Source organism: Pyxicephalus adspersus, chromosome 2 (genome assembly GCF_032062135.1).
Source record: "Pyxicephalus adspersus chromosome 2, UCB_Pads_2.0, whole genome shotgun sequence".
NCBI lineage: Eukaryota > Metazoa > Chordata > Amphibia > Anura > Pyxicephalidae > Pyxicephalus > Pyxicephalus adspersus.
In genome coordinates, this window is record NC_092859.1 from 35896944 (window position 1) to 35923355 (window position 26412).

Below are 26412 nucleotides of genomic sequence, written 5' to 3' on the forward strand. Positions count from 1 at the left end.
TTCTTTTTGGGGGGCCTCATAGCTGTATAGAAGTTTATGGTGGATCTACTTTGCAAGTCAGGAAAAAGGATAATTTCAGCCAAAGGCTGTGACTATTTTTGCAGATTTACTTTAGTATTCATCTGGGGTGGGACAGACGGTTTCTGTATGTCCAGTATAACTGTATTTTTTATGAAGTAAGCATTCTTTCTTTAGCAGTTTGCAACACCAATAACCAAGAAGGAGAGCTGTCATATACAACAAGCAAATATAGCTGCTTTTTACGTTTTTTTTACAAACTGTATACTGATACAAAATGTTTTAAATCATTTTTAATAACCGGATCACATGCACATTATATGTATAATACCTAAAAACCTTTTAGATTTCCTTCCAAAGGCACTCCTAATACTAACACTGTTGTTCTTATGATATTCCTCCTTGTCTCAACAGCTAAAAGATTGTAATGTGGTGGCCTCAAAGCTGGTGCTGATCCTGGATGATCTCTTGTGGGTGCTGACAGACTCCCAGTTGAAGGCTATGGTGCAATATGCTAAATCCCTCAGTGAAGCAATAGAAAAGTCAACAGAGCAAAGAAAAAGCATGGCCAGGACCACAGAACCCACGCAGGTGATCCAGTTACACTTTTGTTTGTGCCCATGTGAAGTCTCACCTCAGTGATTGTTTTATAGAAAGACTACACTCTTTTCTGAAGAGATGGCTCCATGAGTTAATCAGATGCCCATAAGTTACTTAGTTAATATCCTGTTGTCCTACCTACCAAAAGTCAAATAAATGGGCTTTCATTAGACTAGAATGGACAAAATTAGCACATACACTATTTTTTTTATAACCATGGATTGCACCACAATGTATTGTATTACATTATGTAGCCTTGTTGTTCTGCAATGTACATGTGTTGCTTTGATGTGATAGAATGACATTCAGAATAAATGGCACTGCAACTTGATAACCATGTAATGTAAAACTCATGTTAACACATGCATTATCACAATTTACAGCAGCGAGTAGGTGTAAATGGACCTGTAAGGTTTTCTTTGCTTCTATCTCACCTCCTCTGCAAGCCCTGCTTCTTAGAAGCTCTAGTTCTATACACTGATGATGGCCAACAAGCTTGAGACTGCTGTATATGTGTTGGAATAAACGGCTCTAAAATATTAGGCTACATCTGTTCTATATTGGAGATATTTTGGATGTACATTTGTCCTTGGTGACCTTGGCACTAATTCCAATAAGATGTCACCTTTTGAATTTCATACGGAGGTGAGCTTTTTAATTATGTGAAGGAATCGGTTTCATTCAATGTTCACTTTTTCAGAGCTGGACACCTCCTACAAGCTCCCAGCAGGTGAAGACTCAACAGTCCACCACAACTCCTGAGCAGAACCAGGCCATCCTAAAGCTGTTCCGGGACTTTGATGTGAAGGAAACCTCATATCATCTAATGATCTCCCACTTGGACCTTCACATCTGTGATGACATTCACTCGAAGGAGAAAGGTAAGAAGTCTCCGTGTTATCAGTGCCTTTTCCTATCCCTGGAACGTCAAATCCCTGAGTCCCTGAGCACCATGATAGATTTCTTTTGCATTGTACACAGCTTAAAAACCAATCTTTTGGCAGATCAACCTGTAAAAAATATTTTAATCCTAAGTGAATGTTCATGTGCCACTAAAATTTTTTGTGCTATTTTTCTTGTTTAAGAAGTATACTCCTATGCAAAGTCCAGTACCTTTGGTGATCTCTTTAGGTTTTGTTTTTATTATTGTAAAGTCTTTATGATTGTTTTCTATCAGGGGTCGGCAAACTCCGGCTTTTAGGCCAGATACGGCCTAGCCGGTAGTTCGTTCCGGCCTAACGCGGATCGGCCAGGGGGGTTAGGAACTACCGGAGCTGCTGGAGCTCCTGTGCCGCCCCCTTGCAGTTGCTAACCTATTTACCGCGGCCAGCGTTGATACTTCCGCCGCTGTGGTAAATAGGGAAAGCTCCCTGAAGGTAAATCCCTCTCCTCCGCAATGCAAACGGTGGCCATAAAATTTTGCCTACCCCTGTTTTATATTATTATTTCCATGTGTTACATTGCTGTCTACAAATAAAACCTATATCTGAAACTACATTTATTTGGTAATAAACTTTGTGAACACTCACTCCTATTTTGCAGTACTGGACCGAAGGATCACTGGGGGTGCCATGCAATTGTCCTTTAGTCAGCTGACTGTTGACTACTATCCTTATCACAGAGAAGGTATGTCACAGTGTAGTTTATGGGGGTCTGCCAAACCTTACCTTTTGTGTTCTTTTGAAATGATTCTTATTCTTAGGAGTACTTAGGTATTTTTTCTTTAAGTTTGTTTTGCCTCTTTGATTTTTTTGTACTATTTCATAATTCTAAATGAGAGTGGATGACCCGTACATTTTATTTTACCTTTACCTAGGTAGGCAGGTTAATAGTTAACAGAAGGAATGGTATGAACTGAAGAATACATATGCTACAAGTGTACATTGGCAATTGGCTGCAAAAACTCCTGTTTTATAACAGTTGACTACCTGCATTTACCTATTTTAATAGCAACTAACCAAAAATCAAGGAGTGATTTATTCCAACCTGTGTACAGTTGATTGAAAGCTGCAAGCATGCATATATAACAGGATGTCGAAGATGCTTTCTTTGTTATAAATATTTATGTCTTTAAAGACATCTGCAGATATATTCTTAGCCCTCAGGCAGGAAGTTTGAACTGGTAGAATATTTGAGTATCCCTGTAGAGCCCTCAGGGGGTGGTAGTAGGCTAAAGGAAGTGTTGTATGTGCACACATGCTAATATGTATGATTTTCCTGAATATAGTAAAGGAAGAAAAGGAATAGTATCACCTTTACCAGCCAGTAAGAACCTTGCTGTCATTTTTTACCTGACTCTGCTCTCATCATTTTTGCAGATCAATTAGTAAAAGGACATTTCTGGGTACTTTATATCTTTTACTTGCAATCGTTTCTGTCCACCACATTCAGATTCCACATTTTTTTCCCTCCATATTGCACTGACAGTAAATGTCAATGGACAAAGTGAGCAGCACATTCTTCAACAGTTTCATAAATACAATTTCCTCACAAGTAGTTCTCCATACTGTGGCTACTGTATGCCTGCTTACAGTCCATACATCTTAATATGTTTTTCCCCTTTTCCATGTTAACAGAGGACAGCTGTTGCCACTGGATGCACTATGGAGATGCCACAAAAACCCGATGTTCCTGGGCACAGGAGCTTCTTCAAGAATTTAAATGCAATGTGGACATGCTGAAACAAGCAGTGAAAGATCACAGCTCTGGTTCACCTACTAAAACCATGCCCAACGTGTCCCAGCAATATGGTGGTGAGTTCATTATTATACAGAACAAAATACAATTGAGCAGCATTTACCTTTTTAAAATGTATTTTTCACCTAATTGTTTTAGCTGAAGTTTAACATGCTCTCACTTCAGGGCCGCTGTAAACTAACTCCTAACTACAGGTTGTAAAGAATTCAATAATTATCAATAAACATGCCCCTCCCCCAAGCTGGTTGTGAAGACTGCTCTCATGTTCTCTCATCCTTCACATGTCAATGTAACTTTCAATGTCTTTATCATTACTTTTACTTATTCAAATAATTACCGTATTTTTCGGCGTATAAGACGCACTGGGGGGGAAAAGTGGGTGCGTCTTATACACCGAATACATGTTAAAAATAATAAAAAAAATCATACTCACCCGATACCGCGATCCCGCGATGCTGCGTGCTTCTTCTCCTCGCTCTCCTCCCGGCTGCAGCGCGTGTCTCCTCCTCCTCTGAGCGAGGAGAAGCCGACACCCGTGCCCTCGCGATCCCGTAAGCAGGCTGATCCAGCCTGCTTATGGGATCGCGGGGGCATGCGTGTCGGCTTCTCCTCTCCCAGAGGAGGAGACACGCGCTGCAGCCAGGAGGAGAGCGAGGAGAAGAAGAAGCCCACAGCATCGCGGGATCGCGGTATCGGGTGAGTATGATATTTTGGCACAGGGTGATCAGAAGGGGATACATTGACACAGAGTGATTAGAAGGGGATACATTGACACAGAGTGATTAGAAGGCGATACATTGACACAGAGTGATTAGAAGGGGATACATTGACACAGAGTGATTAGAAGGCGATACATTGACACAGAGTGATTTTTTGGTATTTTGTTCAGAATCTTTTTTTTCTAGATTTTTCTTGTTTAAAATTGGGTGCGTCTTATACGCCGAAAAATACGGTACTTGTTTTCAATGTGAATTTGAGTCTATTTTTCTATTCTAGATCACATTTTTTGTTGTTCATAGGTTCAGATCCCAGCATTAAGGTCTCATCACCCACAGCATCTCTTGAGCTGCCCAAATCAAAACTGATGTCCAGTTCCTTTGTAGTTAGACTGGCTGACTTTAATATTTACCAGGTAAGCATACAATTGTAATCATGGTATATATGAGGTATAACTGCAGGAAAGCAATTAAATATATTTGCAAGGTGCCAATGCATAAACTTAGCTGCATATATCTGAATATGAAAGTCTGGATGCTTGCCACTAGAACTGAACTCCCTGGCAATGTGGGAGAACAGCAAGAAGATACTGGGTGCATACACTTACAGTTACATTAATTGCTATGACCACACCTATCCATTTATTATCTGCAGACGAAGGTCTTTTCATCTTGCACACAGTACAGTTGTAGATGAATTAGATCGAACACAAAGTAAATCTTTAGGTAATGATTTTTAAATCTGCTTTTTACATTTTGTTTTTCATCTTTGTCTTTCATCCTTTCATTTAACTGGGCCCCCCACCCTTCCTTTTATGTTTTCTCTCTGCTTCTCTTGTGCTTTTCTTTCCTCATAATCTCTCCTTTATTCTTGCTTCATCCCCTTTCCTGGTGCCTAAGCTCCTCATGTTTTCCTCAGGCCTTTTCTGTTTCCATCAAACTTCAACTCTCTTCACTCTCCTGTTGCACTTGTGCCTTCGCACTTCTATTGCCCCTCCTTTACTCCCCTCATCTTTCTTCTGCTACCTTCACACTTCCTTGGCTTTTCCTCTCCTCACACCCTTTCTGTTCTCTTCTGTTCCCACTCTCTCACCTCTCTCGCCTCTCTTTCTCTCTCACCTCTCTCGCCTCTCTTTCTCTCTCACCTCTCTTTCTCTTTCACCTCTCTCACCTCTCTCCCCTCTCTCGCTTGCCTCTCGACCCTCTCTCTCGCCCCCCTCCCTCGACTCCCTCTCTCGACCCTTTTGACCCTTTCTCTCTTCTTTTTGCTTTTTCTGTGTCTTTATTAGATTACTATCAGATAAATAACCACAACTCCTGCTCCATCTGTCACCCTTTCTTTATTTCTTTTCTTTTTAATTTTTCAATATAGATTACAGATTTCCTGTAGGGAAAATACAATACTGTACAGTCTAAGACTTCTGTGCTGACAGTGTAATAAATTATTGTCTTTCAGGTATCAACAGCAGATCAATGCCGGTCATCCCCTAAAACTATGATTTCCTGCAATAAGAAGAGCTTGTATCTTCCTCAGGAAATGTCTGCGATTCATATTGAATTTACTGAATATTATTTCCCAGATGGAAAGAATTTCCCCAGTAAGAATTAAATTATATTTCTTTTTTTTCACCTGAAGATTTGTGGGTAACCTTGTATGACAGGTGTGTTTTTTATTGATAGAAGTAGAAGTTTGATTATCTTATGTAATTCTGACTTTATGGTGAGGTGTGTGATAAATCCAAAACCCTAAAATGTAATATATTTAAGCTGATCCATCCTTAGATTTGGTGACTGCATTTTCTTTTCCATGCAAGGTATTTTCACATTCTTATCTTTCTGGTAACACACATATTTAGGACATAGGTATAAAAGCTTTTACTCAAAGCTGCATGAAATAGTAAAGAGGCAATTTTGTAAAACATGATCATGAAGTTTTTCTTGTTTTCCTTTGTTCATAGATGTCCTGTGCATAGCGGTAAAACAGTAATCAGGGTTTATGTTTGCCTATTCACTGATCAGCCAAAGTATTGAAACCACTGACAGAATAAGTGAATAACTTTATCTTGTTAAAATTGTATCTTTAAATATTAGGACATATTAGGCAGCAAGTAAGCAGTTAGTTCTTGAAGGTGATGTGTTGGAAGTAAAAAAGTTGGGAAGCATTAGAATCTAAACTTTGAAAAGGGTAAAATTGTGATGGATTGACAGCTGAGTCAAAGTTTCTCATAAACTTCCTGTCTTTTGGGGGGTTCCTGCTATTCAGTTGTTAGCATCTACTAAAAGTGGTGAAAGGTAGAACAACCTATGACCTGGTGAGAGGGTCATGGACACACATGACTGATTGATGTAGGATGGACCTATTTGGTTTGATTCCAGAAAAGAGCCACTGTATTACAAATTGATGAAAAAATGTAATGCTGGCCTCGAGTAAAAAGTGCAAGAACACAGTTCATCGCAGCCTGTTACGTATGGAGCTTAGTAGCTGCATAGTTCCTATACTGTCCACTACTGCAGACACATGCAATAAACACACACGTGTCAGAAAGAGACAGTGGAAGCAATGGAAGAAGCTCCCTGGTTTGATGATTTACATTTTCTTTTACATAATGGACCTGATTTATTAAAGCTTTCCCAGGGCTGGAGAGGATACACTTACATCAGTGAAGCTAGGTGATCCAGAAAACCTGGAATTTATCTGGTCCAGGATTCAAAACATGCTAGCAAATAGCAAATTACATTAAAGAAATCCATTCCAGGTTTGCTGGATCACCCAGCTTCACTGATGAAAGTGTATCCTCCTCAGCCTCGGAGAGCTTTAATAAATTAGGCCCAATGTGAATGGCTGGGTGCTAGGTGCTTACCATCTTCTTTTGTGGTAGAAAAAATGTAAAGGTAAAAGATAAAATAAGGGACTTGCTTGCTCCATACCAGCCGTCATCAACCAGTGGTCCGTGGCTCTGACCGGTGCATCCCTGAACGGGGTCAAGAGAAGGACCGTCCAGAGCCGCAGACCATCTCTCCCGTACGGATCCCAGGCTCAGGGAAGTGGGCGGGTTCTGGTATCATGAAGTCATTAAAGGGGATGTTTCTTCCCCTTTCAGTAACTCCCGGCTCCCCGCGCATTCGCGGTCCGGAGCTCGTAAATTTAGTGGTCTGCCGGTCCGAAAAGGTCGGTGACCACTGCTCTATACTATCACATATGGGCTTGTCACCATCCACTCCTCACTAAGCTAGTGAGGTCAACACAGCTCACAGTTTACCCTCATCTTCTCACAGCCTGTATAGGGGTTTGAAAGATGCTCAATAAAACCTAGATAGTTAACTTTGGTTGGTTCAGTTTTTTGTTTTACAGTTCTATTCATCACAGTTATGGTTAATGGTTGTTGTATATACTATTACAGGCCAGGGCATTAGGAGTTCCCATCCTGCAGTTATGTGCTAAGTTTATGCCAGCACTATAACCTCATGTAACCTTGTGCTTGGTAACGTACATTCTCCATAATAAACCTATCCTACAATGACATGCCTGTGAGCATAACAGCTGTCAAGCACATCTCAAACAACAGTCATATTTCTGATAAAATTAACCTGTATATTATAGTTGTCTGGAAAAAAAGTAAACATTGGGAAAGAGGTAGACATCGTGTTTCTTTGTTTGACCGTAGGGCATTCTGTACTTCCATAATACAAAAGAAATGACTGGTGTCTTAAAAGAGGAACCAATAAATATCTTACTAGTCTTAAGAAGATTTCAGTGTGCAACTATGCCTCATATAAATATTTAAGTAATAAAAAAAATAATTTATTGTGCACCAATTCTACAAAGTGAGCATCAAAAGAAATTGCATCTCGCCCTCTTTCTCTCTTTCTCTCCTTTCGCTCTCCTTCTCTTTTCTCTCTACTCTCTCTTTCTCTTTCCTCTCTTCTCATGCTGTTCTGAATTGTACAGCCACAACCACACAAACCCCCTATATGTACAGCAATACACAATAAACATATTTTACTGCTGACTTCTTGAACTTTTGCATACCTGTTGTGATTAAGTGACCTTTTTTTGTTCTTAGTTCCAAGTTCCAACCTATATGTACAGCTGAATGCACTGCAATTCACTATGGATGAAAGGAGCATCCTGTGGCTGAACCAGTTTATTCTGGACCTGAGACAGAGCGTCGATCAGTTTATGGCTATGTACAAACTCAGTGACAGCACCAAGTCTGATGAGCACATTGACATTCGACTGGATGGTCTGATGCTGAAAGTAATTCTCCTATTCTAGATTATTGTGGGGAAGAACAAACACTGCTGAATAATTTAGTTTGATATTCCAGGCTGTTCCTCTAAACTATGCATGGATGATATTTACCCATTATGTATATTTTATAAGAACACAGCATGGTAGCTTATAATGATATTAGAGAATCTTTTCCTATTTTGCCAACGTGAATACGGGAAATACAAGAGTGTTTTCTATCTGTGGGCAGCTTTACGTTGTGCCAATCACAAGTGAATTAAATTGCATATAGGGGAACTGCAGGAGTTTGAATCAGATTGTATCACCAGGAACACAGTTTGTTTTTGTTCCATTACCACTGCAGAATATGAACCAAAGACAGACCTATTCAGAAACTAGTGTAGTGCTGGGGAATGAAAGGTTTATGACTTTGATGCAAACTTTTAATGAAAGAAATACCAGATCCTGCCAGGGATGATCTCCTTTTTTAAAATGCTTTTTGCTTGGCTGTCTTCCTTAATTGATCCTAAACAAGCATGTAGATTAGGAAAATGAAGCCACATGGTCAGAATGACAACTAGGCAACCAGATTTTACTTAAGGAGAATGAGGTGTGGCTTATTGTATCAGGATATAGACCTACTTTTTTGTGGTTTATTTTGGGGACACAGCCTTACCAACAGAACTTATGCCCTAAATGAAAGATGTTGTGAGCTACACTCCTGCACCAATCACTGTTTTTTTTTAAGTCTTTGTAATGTGCACGTGGATGGATCACATGGACCTTTCAGGCCCAAGTATGTCTTAGAGAATAAAAAAAAAAAAAAAAAAACTAAGAGTTTGCATGGTGGAATACACTTGGGATGTACAAGTGTATTTTTAAAGTGGTGAATCTGACATTTAGCATACATTTTTTGGGAAAGAAGAAAGAGGTTGTTACTTGGGGGTTCCTTAAATTCTGATTATTTCACCTTACATGTAATGGTGCAAGCATGCCGGCTAGCTGCAGGTCCAATGCCATGTAATAGAGCCTGTGGCATGACACTATGATCTTTTAAGCTGTTATCTGACTCCCACTGACCTATGATTAATATTGGCAGGGATTCCCCAAAACCTAAGAACAATAAAGGGTTTTTTTCTGTGGTCTAAACGGTCATGAAAGTCTTTTCTAGATGGTTTCTAGACCTTATATAAATTAATGCTGTAGTGATTCACAATGAATGGTACCATTGTAAATTATTCCAAAATTATTACATTTCACTATATCTCTTGCTCATATTGTTGCCTGAGGAAGGACTGTTTTTGGTTCCAAACATCACATATTTTATTAGGATTATCAACTGGTGCTTTCTTCAAATTTTTGCTGTAGTTTCAAGACACACCAAAAACAGCTTATTTTAAACAAAGAGAAAGTTTGTTTTTCTGTAAATGTTCTATTTATCCAAGTCATGGAATATCTAATACTAGTTTTAGTAGTCGCGTATTGCTGGACTTGCTTATGAAGATGTGTGGCTACCTATCCTAGTATCATACTCAGCTCCAATATGTGTCAGGAGCATACCCCAGCATGGTCCCTATGTAGGTAAAATGTTGGAATGTGTTCCTGACACTCATAGGAAATTATGTCAGAAAATTCATTTTATTATGATTGACTGCTTTTCGGACCTGTAGATAACTGATAGAACAAATATATGGGGGAAAGCTCTGCATCATGAACAGATAACAGCTCACATAGTTACTAAATGTATTTTTCCTGTTTCAGACCTGTTTACCTGGAGCTTTTATAAAAACAGTATTGAACACTACTATTTTAGATAGGAGCAACAAACTGGTTCTGTAAAGGACTGGCATTTATACTGGCTTTTTTTTTTACCAGGTTTTTTTACCATTACAAAAGGTGTTGGATTGTCACCATGACCAGCCAACTGCTATCAGCATCCAAACTTCTGAAATGATTGCAAGCAACACAAGGCAATCCCCCAACTGTCGGCGTTCAGACCTTGAAGCCATATTTCAGGACTTTAAGGATTACCCCTTTTTCTCTAAATCATTCACCTCCTTCCCACGTTCAGAGGACAGCTACGATCTTCTGCACCCCATATTTCAAAGGCACGCTTTTGAGCAGGACACTAAAATGCATGATGTCTACAAAGGTTTTGTTGCACCAAAGCTGGACACTAATGCACTGAAAACATCCTCTGCTAAGGACATCTGGGCCATACATTTCACACAGTTCTGGGTTGACTATGAAGGGATAAAAAGTGGGAAAGGTCGACCAGTAAATTTTGTAGACTCTTTCCCATTCTCTATCTGGGTTTGCCAGCCTGCACGTTTTGCTCAATCTCTAAAGCAGACTGTTTCAAAAGGCGATACTTTGGTAAACCTTTCCAAAAGTGAATCAACTGACTTTGCCGGTCGTCTACAACGCAAGAAACTTTTAAAACAATATTATACCACTGATCTGGATGGACGAAATATGCCACTGCAGAAGTCTCAGTCTTTAGACAGTAGTTTATCAGCTCCACCACCTCCAGAGCAACCTCAATCAGACATACAAGTTCTCGCTTATATTCAAAAACATGTGAGCACTCAAATGAATCACTACCAATATATTTTTCTGTTGCTGCTGCAGGAATCACTAAAGCAGGTCATGGACAATCTGCGGAAAGATGTAGAAGCAGTGACCGGAAAACCAGCTGAAGAAACCAAACTGTCAATTGGTCTGCTGCTAAAAAGTGCTGAGGTTTCATTATTATTGCACCCTTTACCGGAGGAAAATACATCCAACTGCCCCCTCTCCCGAGAAGGAAGCCCTGTGATGGAAGACAAGCGGGCTTCTCCTGCAGAGAGTGCACAAGAGGATGGCTACTCCACTGCTGACTTAATCATTGACTCTATCAGTGGTGACTCCGGGGCAGTTCTAGAACCCAAAAAGATTGATATGCCAGATGTTGACCCCTCCAAGTCACCCAGGAAAGCTGAATCAAGAAAGGAAAGTTTGGAAGCGTCCTCTCTGAAGGTGGAGGATGGAGTCTTGGGACAGCCGATTGTCAATGGTGTTAAAGAGGCTTCCCACTTAGGTGATGCCCAGAACAATGATGATATTTCCTGTCCAGTTAGCCATTTTGAAGATCTCATCAATTTTCAAGCCCCTGATACAGAGCACATTGTAGATCCCCTCCTTAATATACAGTTTCTTGAGGCTCAGAAGAAACCTACAGATACAAGGTAATAAAGTGATTTTCTTGTTTATCATATTAGTAACAAACAAGGGCAGGTTACGGTAATAGGTTCAGTATATTAAAATTGCAACCATCATGAAACTTGACCTCTGAGCGGATTACATTTGTTCAATACAACTAATCTGCTGCATCACTGAGCAGAATTCTATATTCTTTGACATATAAGACAGTTGGCATATATACGTTTTAATTGTAAATTTCACTTTACAGAAAGTTTAGCCTTTCTTTTAAAAAAAAATATTTGAATGTTTCCAACATATTAACAGACATGTTTATGGTTTTGATTAATTGAACATTTAGTTGTTTTTTTTTTTTTTATTGGAAATGGTAATTCCTTTGCTTTACATGCTGTCAAAGGATCAATCAGGTTTCTAAAGGTGTACATTTTCCAATCTCTTCACCTGCTTCATCGGAAGTGAGCCAAAATATTTCAGGTTTTTCAATTTTCCATAGATATATCTTTAAATGTACATGGACAAATGTATGCTTGTTTCCCTAGTTCGTTCTGATTGACTAGAGATCACCACCCCTCCTAATCTCCAAAACATAAGGGGAGGTTATCTTGTTTTGTAGACTAAAGGGATGTTGCTTGTTTTTTATCCATTGAAAACACATGCAAATAGGAACTTTTTTTTACCAAATAAAGGTGGCAGAATGTCAGATTATTTGCCAAATAAATAGACCCCTAAGGACTAGCTCACATATTGGTGTTTTAGTAACAAATTTGTAATTGTGCAGTACCATAGTAAAAGACAGCATGCTGCTCACACATTGTTGCATTAGTTATTCCAAATGGTATCCTATCTCTCCTTCTCCAGTGCTGATTTTGCAGATCTTACTTGTAGACTGCTGTGGATACAGCACACAATGCAGTGTGAATGAATAGGCACACACCTATACAGCTATGCTGAAGTAACACACGTGTCATTGGCTTTTACAATGCAGTGTTGCATTTTTGGAAGGCTGAAAGACAACTTTCTACTATGAACCCCATCATTTTACTTGCTTGATGATAGTAGATTCTATTTTTTTTCATTTCTCTCTCCTCTGACCCTCTTTTGTTTCTTTGATTTTTATTATTATTTTAAAATATTATTTCCAAGTTGCTTGTTTTGATTTTTGAAACCCGGTTTCCATGTATTTTTGTTAAGTGGAACCCCTAAGGATCGCTGTCCGTCCAACCTGCCTACCTTCTCTGTTTCTTACAAGAACATGAAGAGAAGCCCTTCCCAGTTCTCCTTGGACAATATTTCCATAGACAGCAACCTACTGGACGAGCACCTGGTGGAGAGCGACGGGAGTGACCCTATGGAGGCAGGTAGGGAAGAGTTTGAAATGTCCAAATTTAAATCAATTTTCACTTCTATATGACATCCATGTGTCTTAATGATTGAATTATCTTTATTAGTTCTTTGGGAAATATTGACAAGGCTCTAATGCAGCATACACAGTGACTACTTTCATTGTATTGTGTTGATGGATAAACTTCAACAAGAGCAACACAATCTGTTCCTCACTTTAGCCTCCTACAGACGTCTGATGGAAGTCAGGATTGTTGCTGGAAATGATCTAACAATCATTTCCAGGGTCAAATACACATAATACACACAGCACCATTCTGTTCATTAGAAAGGGGAGGACAAGGGAGCAGCCGTGCTGTGCTCTTTCTCTCTATGGCAGTGAACAGCACTGACAGATACATATGTATTATCTTTAAAATAAACTACAGCCTCACAATCAGTCTCCTCTCTGTAAAAAGTTTGCTTACTCTTATTGAACATTGTGAGTTTCTTACAATCTGCATTAGGTGCTGTAGCAAGGGCAGACAGATCACACCTCATTTCCTGGAAAGACAACCATCATGTAGATCTTCCCTCCCAAGACATTGTTTGTTAACTAGAAGCCAGTCCACTGCTTGCATCTGGGCTTAGGGCTTTTCAGAGGAGTACCGAGAGGGTGCTGTGAAGTTTTTAGGAAAAGTCTATTAAAGAAATGAAGGTTTTATTAAAAAAAATATCATTAGCATTTTGATGAGGGGATAATGATGGAATGTGAAGACATAAACAGAATAAACTTCAACCTTTAGGACTAGCAGAGAGGATGTTGTTAATTGCTTTTTTTTTGCTTTATATTTTTTATTTACAAACATATATCTAAGATTTCCCTGTGTCACTATTATAGGACTAGAGGACTTCTCTTCTTTGAACTATCAGTCCACAGCGGACACAGCAAGCGTGGAACTAAGGAACGAAGAGTACTGCGTTTCCTCACCGGACATCGTCAGCGCCGCTGATGAAAGCACTCATGAATCCAGGGAAGACCTGGTAGGTGTCCGAGGCTTAGACCTCTTTTCCAGCTAGTTTTAACCATCTACTGACATCTCTGTCTGACCCCTTTTAAAGGAACAGACCTACCAATAAAAATTTAATTTACATTTTATAAAAAGTTATTTTTTGTGTTTCTTTTTAACGCTTTTAGAAAAATAATACATTTCTCCCAATTTCAAGGGTTCTCACCACTGCAAGAAAATTTATAGTCCTGCAGCCTCCTGGGTTATCTACATCACTTATGCCAGGAGGCTGCAATATTCCACATAGGGCACTGGTGGAAGCACCCAATTATATTCTGCCCATGTGCATGATCATCCACTGCATCAGTAGGTGGTCCATAAAAGTAAATGAAGCGCTCAATCTTGAGCATGCTCAGAAAAGGATTGGGCCCTTCCAACAGTGTCCTGTGTAGAATCCAACAGCCTCCTGGGATATGTGAAATAGAAGACAACCCTGGATGCAGGCAAAAGATTTGTTATTTTTTATTTTAGGTTTTTAAAAAAAATAAATGCAGAAAAGCAAGCTGTCCTTTGAATATAGATCCACTTCAAGTGTAGGAAATAAACTCAAAGGTGTGGTCTATTGTACTCAGTCTAGCTAGGCCATTCGCAGAGGGTTGTAGTTTGTGTGGCTTTTAGTAAATTACAGTTTGTGCTGAATGCAAATTTAAAGATTTGTTTTCATTTAACTTTACATTTTGACTTAAAAATAACCCTGATAAAGAATATTTTCTGTCCCTGAAACATGGCCGCTGTTTCTTTTGAATATTTGAAGTTGTTGATTTTAACTCACTTTGGCCATAGCACTTTCATTTTTTCTGTATTGCTGTGTTTGTACCCTTATGGGAATATTCATTTTTATTTGTGCTATAGACTGTTGTCACCAGGACTGACAGTGTTAGAAAATGTAACAGTTGTCACTGGACAAGACAGGAAAAATGTCTTCAAAGAATATATTTTTTCATGACATCATTGTAAGAGGGGATTTCTTCATCAAGTGATATCTCGGGAAGTAGTCCTAATCCCTAATCAAGTACTAACAAGTACTCTTGTACTAAGGAAAAAAGATTTTGCTTTTTTTATACTTCTAAGTTTAATTTATGGCTATGTTTTTTGCATCTGGAAAGAATTCACACACAAATTTCATTATTGTCAAGTGTTGTCCCTGCCAAAGTGAGAGCACACACTCTTACATGCTTATGTAACATTTATTATTTTCTTGCAGATGTCAGTTGTGGTATTTAAAATAAGTGGAGTAAACGGCGGGATTGATATTAAGGGTGAAGATGCCATCATTTGCCTTCAAGTGAATGAAGTGGTTCCAAAACAGCTCGGGAATGTCAGTGTTTGGCAATACCTCAACAACCGGAATATGAGTAAGTGAAATATCCTAGAAATATTATTTATGTAATAAGACTATTTATGTTCCAACTGATGAAGACTTAAAGTTATCCTGTTAGACATTCACGTTTTTGCATATTTTGCATATTTGCATATTTTTTAATTAGCAGTAAGTGAATTAAGAACTTGTTTTTAAGCTCATGTACTGCTTATTGGTATAATGTAAATAGCCTGGTCTGATTAAAGTATATAAACCCTAAAAATAAACCTCTCTTTGGTCTGTTCAATATACTACTGCAAGTGTTTGTTATATCTGTTTGATTCATATAGTTTTAAATCCTGATTTATGATGACAATGCTTGGTGATGACCAAGTAAAAACAAAACAAAACTAATCCAAAACCAATTTTGGTAGTCAGACCTAAATGTTCTTTTTTGCCTTAGATTGCTTTTATTGTCTGACAGTCCAATAGTACCAAATCCAGTCCACAGTAATACACAATTCTGGCCAACAAGAAAACTTTTATCTTCCCTAACTGACCCAATTTCTTATTTATTTGTGTCTCAAAATTTCCCTCCCAGACACTGCAGCTCACAATGATAGAGTGTAAGCAACAGAGGCATCACTGACAATTCAGAAGGAATCCATAATGAATAGTTGTGAATAGTTTCTGACTGACAAACTGCAAGCTTGTGAATGAGCTCCAACAATGCTGATAGCCACATCTGCAGTGGTATCATCTAACTACAGTGCTGGCAAACACAGCCTGCATAGGGGAGAAAGGAGTGGAATCTGCTTGTAATTCAGGAGCAGTGCAGCATTGCTTCTACACCATCAGAAGAAGTTGAACTTCACTGTCAGGATCAGCGGGTATTTGTTGGACTTTGCAGAGGGACAAAGAAAATCTTTATGTGCAACTAAGGTTATATGATGCTTGAGGTGTCATCAGGGTTTCCCTTTTCTCAGCCAATCACGGAGCGGAGCAATCAGGAGAGCCCTGCTATGCTGACAGTTCTGCTTTCTTGATTGCTCCCACGGCCCTAGCAGAGCTTCTTGGATGCAGAACAAATGCCACAGCTCCGCTAGGGTTGCAGGAGCAATCAAGAAGGCGGAGCTGTCGGTTGCTGGTTATCTGAATATTCCGGTTGTCTGGAGTTCTGGATTCTGGTTGTCTAGAGTTCTGGATAACCGGGGTTCTTCTGTACATAGAAATGATTCAACTGCTTCCTATGTGTGGTCACATAGGATTTGGCCTAATCTCCAGTAGTTTTCTCAGAGTCCATTAGGTGGCATTGTAGGCTAAGCGATCTTTCCAAAAGAAAAATGCACAATAAAAATGAAAGAACTACAGGCATTTAGCCAAAGGAATTGTAATATTTGGGGGGACTGGGATCAGTACAGTACACAGCTGTACAGCCAAAAAGTGCCCTATTTTAACTGATAATAGCTTTCTTTAACATACAGGAAAGTAAAACTGCTTTTCTTTAGCAAAAATGATAACAAAATGTACAGGTAGCAAAGTTAAACTTAAAGCGTTTGTAGCCTCCGCTACTAGGGTGCCTTCCACCAAGGTCCCAGAAGCTGTACGCTAAACTCTGCTGGCTGGTTATCACATCTGCACACCCCTATTCTTCCAGGATTTTCAGGCCCCTCACAGGTCCCTGGGCCAAAGGGTCTAAATCCACCACTAACTCAGAAACATACTTCCTTTTAGTATAACCAACCAGGTGGTTCCTAGCCATCTCCAAATCCAAATTAAGATCTGTAAAGCTGCAGTTCACAACTAACTATAGCCAAATACTCAATACATTTGGCCTTACATACCTCACAATGCTAGAGTATATTTAAAGTACATGTGAACTGTCTTACCTGGCAATGGATTTGTCAGTCATTCATTCTCTGTCATTCTCCAAAATTGCTTATACAGCCAGGACTTGCAGTAAAAGAAAAAGTAGCTTAAGTTTGAGAAGGCTGCAGGTGGCAACATTTCTAAAGGACCAGTGTCAAAAATATTAAATTATGGGTTTTCATATTTTATGGTATTCAGGTTATGATATTTTTAATATTTACATGCAGACAAATCTGCCTTGCAAAAGTAAAGGAGTTGGGATAAACTTTAACACTGAAGTTTGTACTTTTTTCCCAAAAATGTAGATTTTTACCATAAGTGATGGTTAAAAAACAAAAGTTTTTTTCTTTCACCTTGTTTTTGATGACCATCTTGTATAAGTTCTGTAGGGATCATCAGGGTGTTCTTGTTAGTTTTTTTTACTAAAGTAGCCATACACCTTGGAACTCTCATCTTTTACACTCTATGGGCTGACTCTAGGGAGTGTAGGTGGCAGCCCCCAGCCAAACTCCTCTACAGGTCCATCTTTTATTCACCTTTTCCCAGTCCATCAAGATATTGCCCATCAATACCTCAAACTGCTTGTCCAAATCGTACAAGTCGGGCCATAATGTATTGTGGAATTTCCCTTCAGTCCTCCAGAAAGGACTTATTTGAATGGAGTTTAAATACGATAAAAATAAATTGACCAAAAACCATTGAAGGTTTGCATTAAAAGTTTAATAAAAGGTTTAAGCTCCCTTTAAAACTGAAGGCTCCAGATGTGATGCTGTGTTGTTGGTAGGAGGAGGGGTGAGATTTAATCACCCAGAACCTGCAGCGAGCAGTGATGGGGTCTAGTTAATCCACAAGAGAAATCACACAGTCCTGAGGAATTACAGCTTTGTGGAAACAATTGCCTTATTTTAATCTATAAAGAAGAAACTGCCCTAGACGCCTATTGTGAGGGATTATGGGAAAAGCATATTTACAGCCATCTGTCAGGCAGGGAGAGGAGAGCGTGCTTCATTCTGTAACTGCACAAGCACAACTTTCATGTAAACCTACAGAACCCAGCCTTGTATTCTCCAGTCAACCCAACCAACCAATCAAATTTGGATTATTAGCATTAGTCCAACAAGAGAAAGGTGAACTCTGATTGGCTGCTACAGGCTCCTGCATTTTGTTTTATAAAAAAAGAATGCCATTGTTGACATGCCTCTGGAATTCTCACATGCTGGCTACCATACTGATATAATGATCTAATGAATTGTTTTTAAGTCACTGCTCCATAACAGTCTTAAAGTAAGAGCAAAGTCGCAATTTCTGATTTGCTTGATTTTTCCCAGGACTTGATTCAAAGAGTCATTACGTTAGCATGGCATCCAGGAGACTAGTAATTCAAGGAGTGCCTCTCTTTTCTGCCATGTGACAATGCTGGTGCGTGGCCATTAGCCACTTAGTTACCTCCATTCAGACAGGGAGAAAATCTCTGCCTTGGTACCCAGCTCCGATATAAAGGCTTCCAGTCTTCTATCTCTCTCTCTATCGGCCTGACTTATTAAAGCTCTCCAAGGTTGGAGAGGATACACTTTCATCAGTGAAGCTGGGAAACCTGGAATGGATCTGGTCCAGGGTTGAAAACATTTGCTAACAAATAGCAATTAACGTTTACGAAATCTTTTCCAGCTTTGCTGGATCCTCCAGCTTCACTGATGAACATGTATCTTCTCCAGCCTTGGAGAGCTTTAATAAATCAGGCCTATGACTATTAAGTGTTGAAGGAGGGAAGGGAAAGTAAGATTTTGCCTAGAGTTTGAATATAAATTTGGAAATCAGGTGAAGTGCATTTATTTTCGATAGAGTTGGGATTGTTTTGGGGTGGCAATTCAATGTTTAATATTCTATTTTTTTTTTGGTTTAAATGGTTACCTACACACACAGAGAGACTTTGAATTTTCCCAACGGGGGCACACAGCAGTAACTTTAAAAACATGTTTTGGTTGATTATAAGGTTTTGGAGGTCACACTGCCTTCAAGGTTTCAGGTGATAGGTTTAAAAAATGTAAGGAAAGTTAGTTAGTTGCTGGCAATTTCAAACTCCCACACTAAAAAAACAGCCAAGCTAATATTTAGAAGCCTAAAAGTAACCTAAAGAACACACTGGAGGGGATAAATAGCTGGATATAGTTCTACAATGAGAATCTACTGAAATAACTAAATGCAGTCAGATAGCACTTTCCCTTGAATGACAGCAGCTAATTTGCAACTTGCTGTGCAAACTCCCCCTGCTCTGATTCTTGTAGGCTGACAGCAGAGCATGGAAAGCTTGCATTGCATCAGGGGAACTGAGAATATTGCTGATGCTGCTCTTATCTGGTACATACCTTTTATTCTTACCAACACTACTGAGGTTTACTTACACGAAGAGCTAGAGTTATTAAAGTCTAGGTGTTTCAGATGATTGGTTCTCTGAGGGTTCCATTTACTGGTCCCTATGTCACTGCAGTCCTGGTCACAATGGCCATTAGAATGAATAAAGAGGGTAGGTTCCCCCTACATGGACCCAGACTGCAATACAACCTGTAGAATAAATTGCTAGTGCTGTGCTATTACTGTCTTGATTAAATGTCCCCTGAATCTTCAAAATGTTGGATTTCTAAGGCTCAGTATACCTTTTTATACCTTCAAATGATTATGGTGGTGCTGGCTCCTTCGACACCAGAGCAAGCCAAACACAGTGTATTGATGTAAGCGAATAAAACCTGACAATAAGTGCTTTTCAGCCATAAACAAAACAAGGTTTTGGCTTTACACTTGAACTGCTATTTTGGTACTTTCTGTTATGAAAAGATATGTGGTTTCTCCTTCCTGAAGTGCAACGCTGTGGTGGAGTGGCCTAAGTTCAGTCACTTATGGGTATGTAGATTGACTGCTCTGAGCAGACCTACTGTGAGCTAAAAATGGTCACTTTAGAATTTTTTGGAGTTGGTCAGTAAATGGAGAGGTGGGTGGATGGATAGGTGAAAGGGGGATAAGTACAAGCAGTAGCAGGGTGGGCATACTATATGTTTACCTTTAAGAAATATTTTGCCATCCTGGTCTTTCATGTTAGGATTTGAAGTAGTGTGCAAATTGTTTTTTGGGGCAAATATTACATTTTCATTTGTCTTTTTTTCCAATCAGGTTCCGATCAAAAGTCCTCATCGGGTGTAGAAGAAAAAAAATCTTCTCCTGAAATTAGCCTGAGACTAGAGACCGGCCCTAGCGCTAAGCGCTATTCGTTATTAGCAGCAGAGAATGGCTTCCTGCAGTGCCAAGTGACAGATTTCACCTCGGAATTCCTCACTTCTTCCCTGGTGAACATCCGCCATTTTGTAGAAGACGACTCTGTGGCTGAAGTCATGCCAATGAAGATTAAGCTTCAGAAGGCTCGGCTACATTTGCAGGTAAAAAAAAATGATAAATAAAAGCCCATCTGATGCTAAAATTTAACAAGCAAATTATCTCATGTCATTGTGAATTATGATTATTGTAGGCACAGTTACAGCCCTCTCCCCTCTTCCTGTGACTACAAAGTTATTGTGGTTTCCATTGTAATGCAAGGATGCTGGGAAATGTTGCCTGGCATTCTTTCGGTGCCCATGGCCACACATGATTGGCAAACCTAACAGCTGAATTTAAAAGTGAGAAAAAATGAGATGACGTACAAGCACTTTTGACCCATGAAAAAGATGTTCTGTCTACCTCTTTGCTTCTATCCGGTCTTTGTATTCAATTATCATGATTACTTTTTGTATTTGCCTTGTTTTATTTTGGGTTTAGTTAGGCTTTAAATCAAAATTGTTGTGTATATTTTCTAACTACATATGTACACTTTGTAACATTTACCTAAAAGTAGATTTTTGGCAATTGTGTTTTCAAACTTTGCTGATCCTTATTTATATAGTTACATTGTAGGTCAGGTTGAAAAAAGACATAAGTCCATCAACTTCAACCACTAGGGAAATAAACATATCCCCGATATAAAACCATATGAACATAGTTGGTCCAGAGAAAGGCTAAAAAAAATCCTTGTACAATTTGCTTCAACAGGGGAAAAAAATTCCTTCCTGATTCCATGAGTCAATCGGATGTTTCCTGGATCAACGTTCTCTGTTATCTTTACTTTAAAGCTTTAATACCCAGTTATACCCTTAGCAGATTTATTTATTGGAGACAGCCACTATGTAACAGCCTGAAGAACTCTTGCTAAGCCTAAATCTCAAACAGCTAAATAAAAAATGAATATACATCTATGTGGGAGTTGTTTTACCTGCCATGTCTGTTCATCCAATCTAGAGATTTACACAGAATCTGCACATACCTTCAGATCCCAATCCCAATGTGGCCACATAGGCCTCTTAAAGAGAACCTCTACCACAAAGCCCTGTCTTTAAGTCTAGTCTCTCGACCAACCAGTGACCGGACGGTAAAAGCAGAACCAGAAGGTTCAGTGATGCTTCAAATAATATGTCCTTCCCTTAACAGTTGGCAAAAGTTTTGAAGATTATCCATCTTTTAAAGTGTGTTCAGGTGCCCCTGAACTCAAAGGTTAAAATGATTGATGGGGCTCCACTCTTAATCCAAGAAAATACCATGGCTTACTGAGCACTCATTAGATGTAGAAAATCAATAAAGAATGTGTAGTCATCTCTTAGTGGATTGGTCCCAAACTCCCGGGCTGCGGACTGGTTCCGGTCCATGGCTGGTGAGTTGGGGGCCGCAAATGACAGGAAGCAGAAGTGCTGGCTGCAGGAGTGCGGGCGTTTCTCCTCACACTGCTTACACACAAGCTGCTGGGAATAGCAGAGCAGTGTATGTACGGCTTATACTTCTCAGGAGCTCTGCCCCCTGACGGCACAACAGTGCTCTTACACTACTTTGCTATTCTCAGCTAGTGTGCTTACAGGGGCAGAGCTGCTGAGAATAGGAGAATAGTGTAAGCTGTAAATATACCTGGCCGTGGCAAAATTTTATACTATGTTACCGGGCCCTGCTGTCAGAAAGGTTGGGGACAGAAATGTAGGGGCTAAAATTAGGACTTAGTGTACTGAAAATGTAAAGGAACATTGATTATTGATTCAAACTTCCACAGGTCTATTTATAAAGAAGTGAAACTGTGATTCACAAAACATTTACTGGCAGAGAATCTTCCAAGTCTAAGTGTTTTCACTGGCAGTGATGGATTCACCAACTTGAGAATGTTTAGTTAATCCCTTTAGAGTGAGGAATGATATCAAAAAGCTGCATTAAGATTGCATTTGCTGGAAAAGCCCTCATTCCTCTGGGTGTTTTTCAACCACGTTTCCTCCAGAGGTTGCTTGGGGTTCTTTGATCAATAATCAATTCGTGCCTCTCAGGTAAGTTTAAGTGACACCAATATAAGCAATGTACTTTTTTAGCATTTTTCCCCAGATCAATATTTGGGTATAACATGTTACTGGGTACTAAAAAAACCATGCACCATTCCAGAATATAGCTAAATGGAATAGAGATTTACATTCCATTAACAGACAAGAATGATGAGTGCAAAAATGTACCTATTAAAATATGACACTGTTTGCACAAAATGTGTGGCACTATAATATTTTAAAGCTTAGCAGCTGTTTAGCAAGTCCTGTGTTACAAATAATTGAGAAAAAGAAGAGGGGAGGGACTTTCTTTAATATAAAAATTAAAAACAAACGATAACACGACAAAACATGCAAACCACATCCTCCATATAATTCATGAGGATAGAGGTTTTGTTGTGTTATCGTTTGTTTTTAAATTTTATATTAAAGAATTTTTGATGTTACTTGTATTGTATGAATTTTACAACTGTTAGTTACTCGGCAAAATAGTCACGTGTGTATATATATTTATATACTGCATTTAAAGTCCCTCACCTTTCTTTTTCTAATATTTGTTATTTCGGGATGTGTCAGGTCTAATTTTGTTAAAATAAATGTGCGAGTCTCCAGGTTTGTTTCTTTAAAGCCCTGTGTTACACCTATGCATAGCTAGTGGAGTGATTGGGCTAATAACACATTTAAAAAAATAAAAATAAAGAATTGTATTGTGCCATACATGGTAATGCTGTTATGCAAGGTAAACAATATATATTTTAAATATAAAGTATACTCGGAATATATATAAATAAATATATGTTTAGCATTTTCATTGTTGGCAGATCATTTTGACTTAGCTTAGTTTTGAAGTAGCTCGCAAGCCAAAAAAGTGTGGGCACCCCTGATCCAAGTCTTCTAAACAGGCCCAGGTTTCGCACTGTGAATGTAAATAAATTGGGAAACTATATCGTCAATATTTACACTATGTTAAGCTACACAATGTCATTTTGTAACATTTCTGGTTTGTGGTGGGCATCAGGTTTTTATCAATGTAAAAAATATGCCAAAAGGTTGAAAAACACTGCTCTATCAGACATCATAGTTAGGTTCCAGACCTCTAGGACAGTTAGGCAGTACAGCTTGGGCAGGGCATTGCCCCCAATATTGATTTGTGATCCCCCCTACATTGACATGTGATGTCCCCGTTATTAAACATATTCAGAACATAAGCAATAGATGCCTTATTGGCTTACATGCTTTTTGCTGAGAGCTAACTGGTGTTTCATGCTTATTGTATTTAACAATTCAGCCCTTTTTTAAAAAAATAGGTTATTAGAATAAATACATTATACATTTTCTAATGTTTGCATTGAGTTTGGCTGTAAATTGACAGCTGGGCACTTTAAAATACTAAGCAGAAAAATCCTGCAGCTGCAGTGACACAATAAACATCATTCTGGATATTCTCCTCTCTGGCAAACTGGGGTTATTAGATTAGAGATGATTCACCACAGGCAAAAATCTATTACAGTATATTGGCCAGTACCTGTGAAACCCCCATGGATTCCTGAATCTCCTGACGCCACATCTACAGGTAATATTGAGAGAGGAGAAGCATGAATCACCACATCTAATGTATTATTCTATTACAATGTAATTGTTTTATTGCATTTACAACGTGTGCATGCCATGTGCCGCTTACCAGGAATAGCCATAGCTACATAAGGGTGTAGGGTAATTGGATACCTTCCTTTTACTAGATTTGTAGTTTGAATGACCCATGTGGCTGTGATCCTCATATCTGTAAAAAGGGCAGTCTGTATGATGAGCATTTTGTTAGCATTAAATTCCAAAGCATCTTTTTACATTTTAGGATGACAGTCCCCGGAATAACAACAGTGAACAACAGCCAGAGCCTTTGGTTCTAAATATTGAGAATCTCTTGGTAGAGAGATACGATGATGGATCATTTTGCGTCAGAGGTAGGTTTACATTCTCTTTAATGTACAGTGCTACGTAATATGTTGGCGCTATAAAAATCCTGTTAATAGTTCATAATAATTCTTCCATTTCTGTATTGGGACTGGTTAGATTTGGAGATTTAGGTTAGGGGGATAGTGGAAAATTAAGAGAGACCAGTTTATATGAAAAATGTTCCTATGTTTCTGTACATGGCGAGCTTGCTCTTATATACCAGGATTTCTGTTCATTAGTTATTTATGTTATTCACAGGTTGGATCTAATCTGTTCAGCCAGCAGGTGATGCTGTAGGTTGCATCTGGAAATGCACTGTTGCAGCCCCATCTGCTAAACCTGGTATTACAGCTGCACCGTTTCTGTAGTTCTAGTATTGCAGTTTATTGATACTTTGCTATACATTTTCAGCTTCTGGAGACTTCTGCCAACAAAATACAAACATACTTTTGGAAAGATCTTTGCCATCATTATATTATATGTGTGACATAAAAATGCTTTCTATTTGCTTAGATCCCTCAAAGCTGTATAGCTTGTAGAGCCTCATCTATAAGAAACATGTCCTTAGAGGAATGCAAGGGCTGCTATTGCTGATTTCCTTCCAAAAATCATAGCTGTCTGGATGTCATTGTGATCCATTGACTTTATTACTTTAAATAATTGACTTGTTTCTGGTCACTTATTTGGAAAGTATCAAACCTCCAGAATCCACAGCAGAGCAGGCATTTTCAGAAGATCAGCTGAGCAATGACAGTCTACATATTCCTCTGGATACATGTTTCCTTGCCTTACCTTTAGGGCAAACTGTCACAAAAGAAGCATATTGGCTACCTTGGTGATTATTTTGGCTTAAAAAAACCCTAATATAATAAAATGGTTATATCTCAAACATTGACTTGGAATACTTTATTCTAATCACTACCGTATTTATTCGAGTATAACGCTCACTCGTGTATAACGCGCACCCCTAATTTTCGATTAAACATCGGTATAAAATTTTGTTTACACCAAGCATTTTAATTGACAAAAAATATTATTGAACACGTGCGGCCATGATAAAAATCATTTATTAACAACTTAAACTGATATAAACACAATACCGAAAAAAAATTAGCGACAACAATATTTAATTAAAATTCTTCAGTCAGATTCATCATCAGATACACTAAAGAGTTGTTCCCATTCTTCTCGAGTTAATTTTTCATCAGTGTCCCAGTTGGCAGGAACATCTGTTTCTCCAGTTTCTTCGCTTTCTTCTGAGTCTGAATTCCACAGTTTGTCGTCTTCTGTGCCGTCCATTTTATTGCTGATGCCTGTCTTCAAAAAACTCTTGATGATCATTTCTTTTGGTATGTCTTCCCATGATGTTTTAACCCAGAATGTCACGAGAGATAGGCCAGGTTTCTTGAGGTTTCCTTTTGCAGTCAATTCTTTGTCGTCAGATTTCATCCAGGTAATCCACTTTTCCCTGACTCTGTCTTTGAAGGGTTTGTTTAAAACGACATCTAGTGGCTGAAGAATAGAGGTTAGTCCACCTGGAATCACAGCTTGAAATGTTTTTAGACTTTTCAGTTTGTCCTTCACAGTGTCTGTCAGGTGTGAGCGGAACTGGTCCCATACAAGCATGGATTTCTTCAGTAGTGCGCCTGGTCTAATATTCCAAACTCTATTTAACCATAAAATGATGCCCTTTTCATCCATCCATCCTTTAGGATGACAATGGATCACGACACCTGGTGGAAATTTAACTCCTTTTGGAATAGTCTTTCTTTTAAAAATCACCATTGGTTTAAGTTTAAAACCATCTGCCATACAGGATAACACAACGGTAAAATGAGTTTTCTCATGGCCTGTGGTTCTAATCTGGATTGTGTGCTTCCCTTTGCTGTCAATTGTCCTGTTGCCTGGTAGGTCAAAACACATGGGGGTCTCATCCATATTGCCTATCTGTGAAAGTTCAAAATTAATCTGCTTGCGTTGGTTGATTATGAAGGTATGGAATAAAGCGATCTTCTCTTCTAAATCATTAGGCAGCTTCTGTGCTATCTTTGTTCTCTGGCGTATT

At 38.9% G+C, this 26412-nt stretch overlaps 1 protein-coding gene across 1 annotated transcript in view; it reads left to right on the forward strand.

Annotated features, from left to right (window-relative positions):
- The window catches only part of BLTP3B (bridge-like lipid transfer protein family member 3B), a 53897-nt gene that overhangs the window by 22697 nt on the left and 4788 nt on the right, over positions 1-26412 (forward strand). The window contains exons 7-19 of the mRNA XM_072400415.1: positions 433-609; positions 1319-1499; positions 2161-2244; positions 3195-3371; positions 4335-4447; positions 5488-5629; positions 8096-8289; positions 10138-11489; positions 12655-12821; positions 13685-13827; positions 15058-15208; positions 20188-20450; positions 24247-24355. Of these exons, the coding sequence (XP_072256516.1) occupies positions 433-609; positions 1319-1499; positions 2161-2244; positions 3195-3371; positions 4335-4447; positions 5488-5629; positions 8096-8289; positions 10138-11489; positions 12655-12821; positions 13685-13827; positions 15058-15208; positions 20188-20450; positions 24247-24355 (3253 nt within the window). The remainder of the gene's footprint in view (positions 1-432; positions 610-1318; positions 1500-2160; positions 2245-3194; positions 3372-4334; positions 4448-5487; positions 5630-8095; positions 8290-10137; positions 11490-12654; positions 12822-13684; positions 13828-15057; positions 15209-20187; positions 20451-24246; positions 24356-26412) is intronic.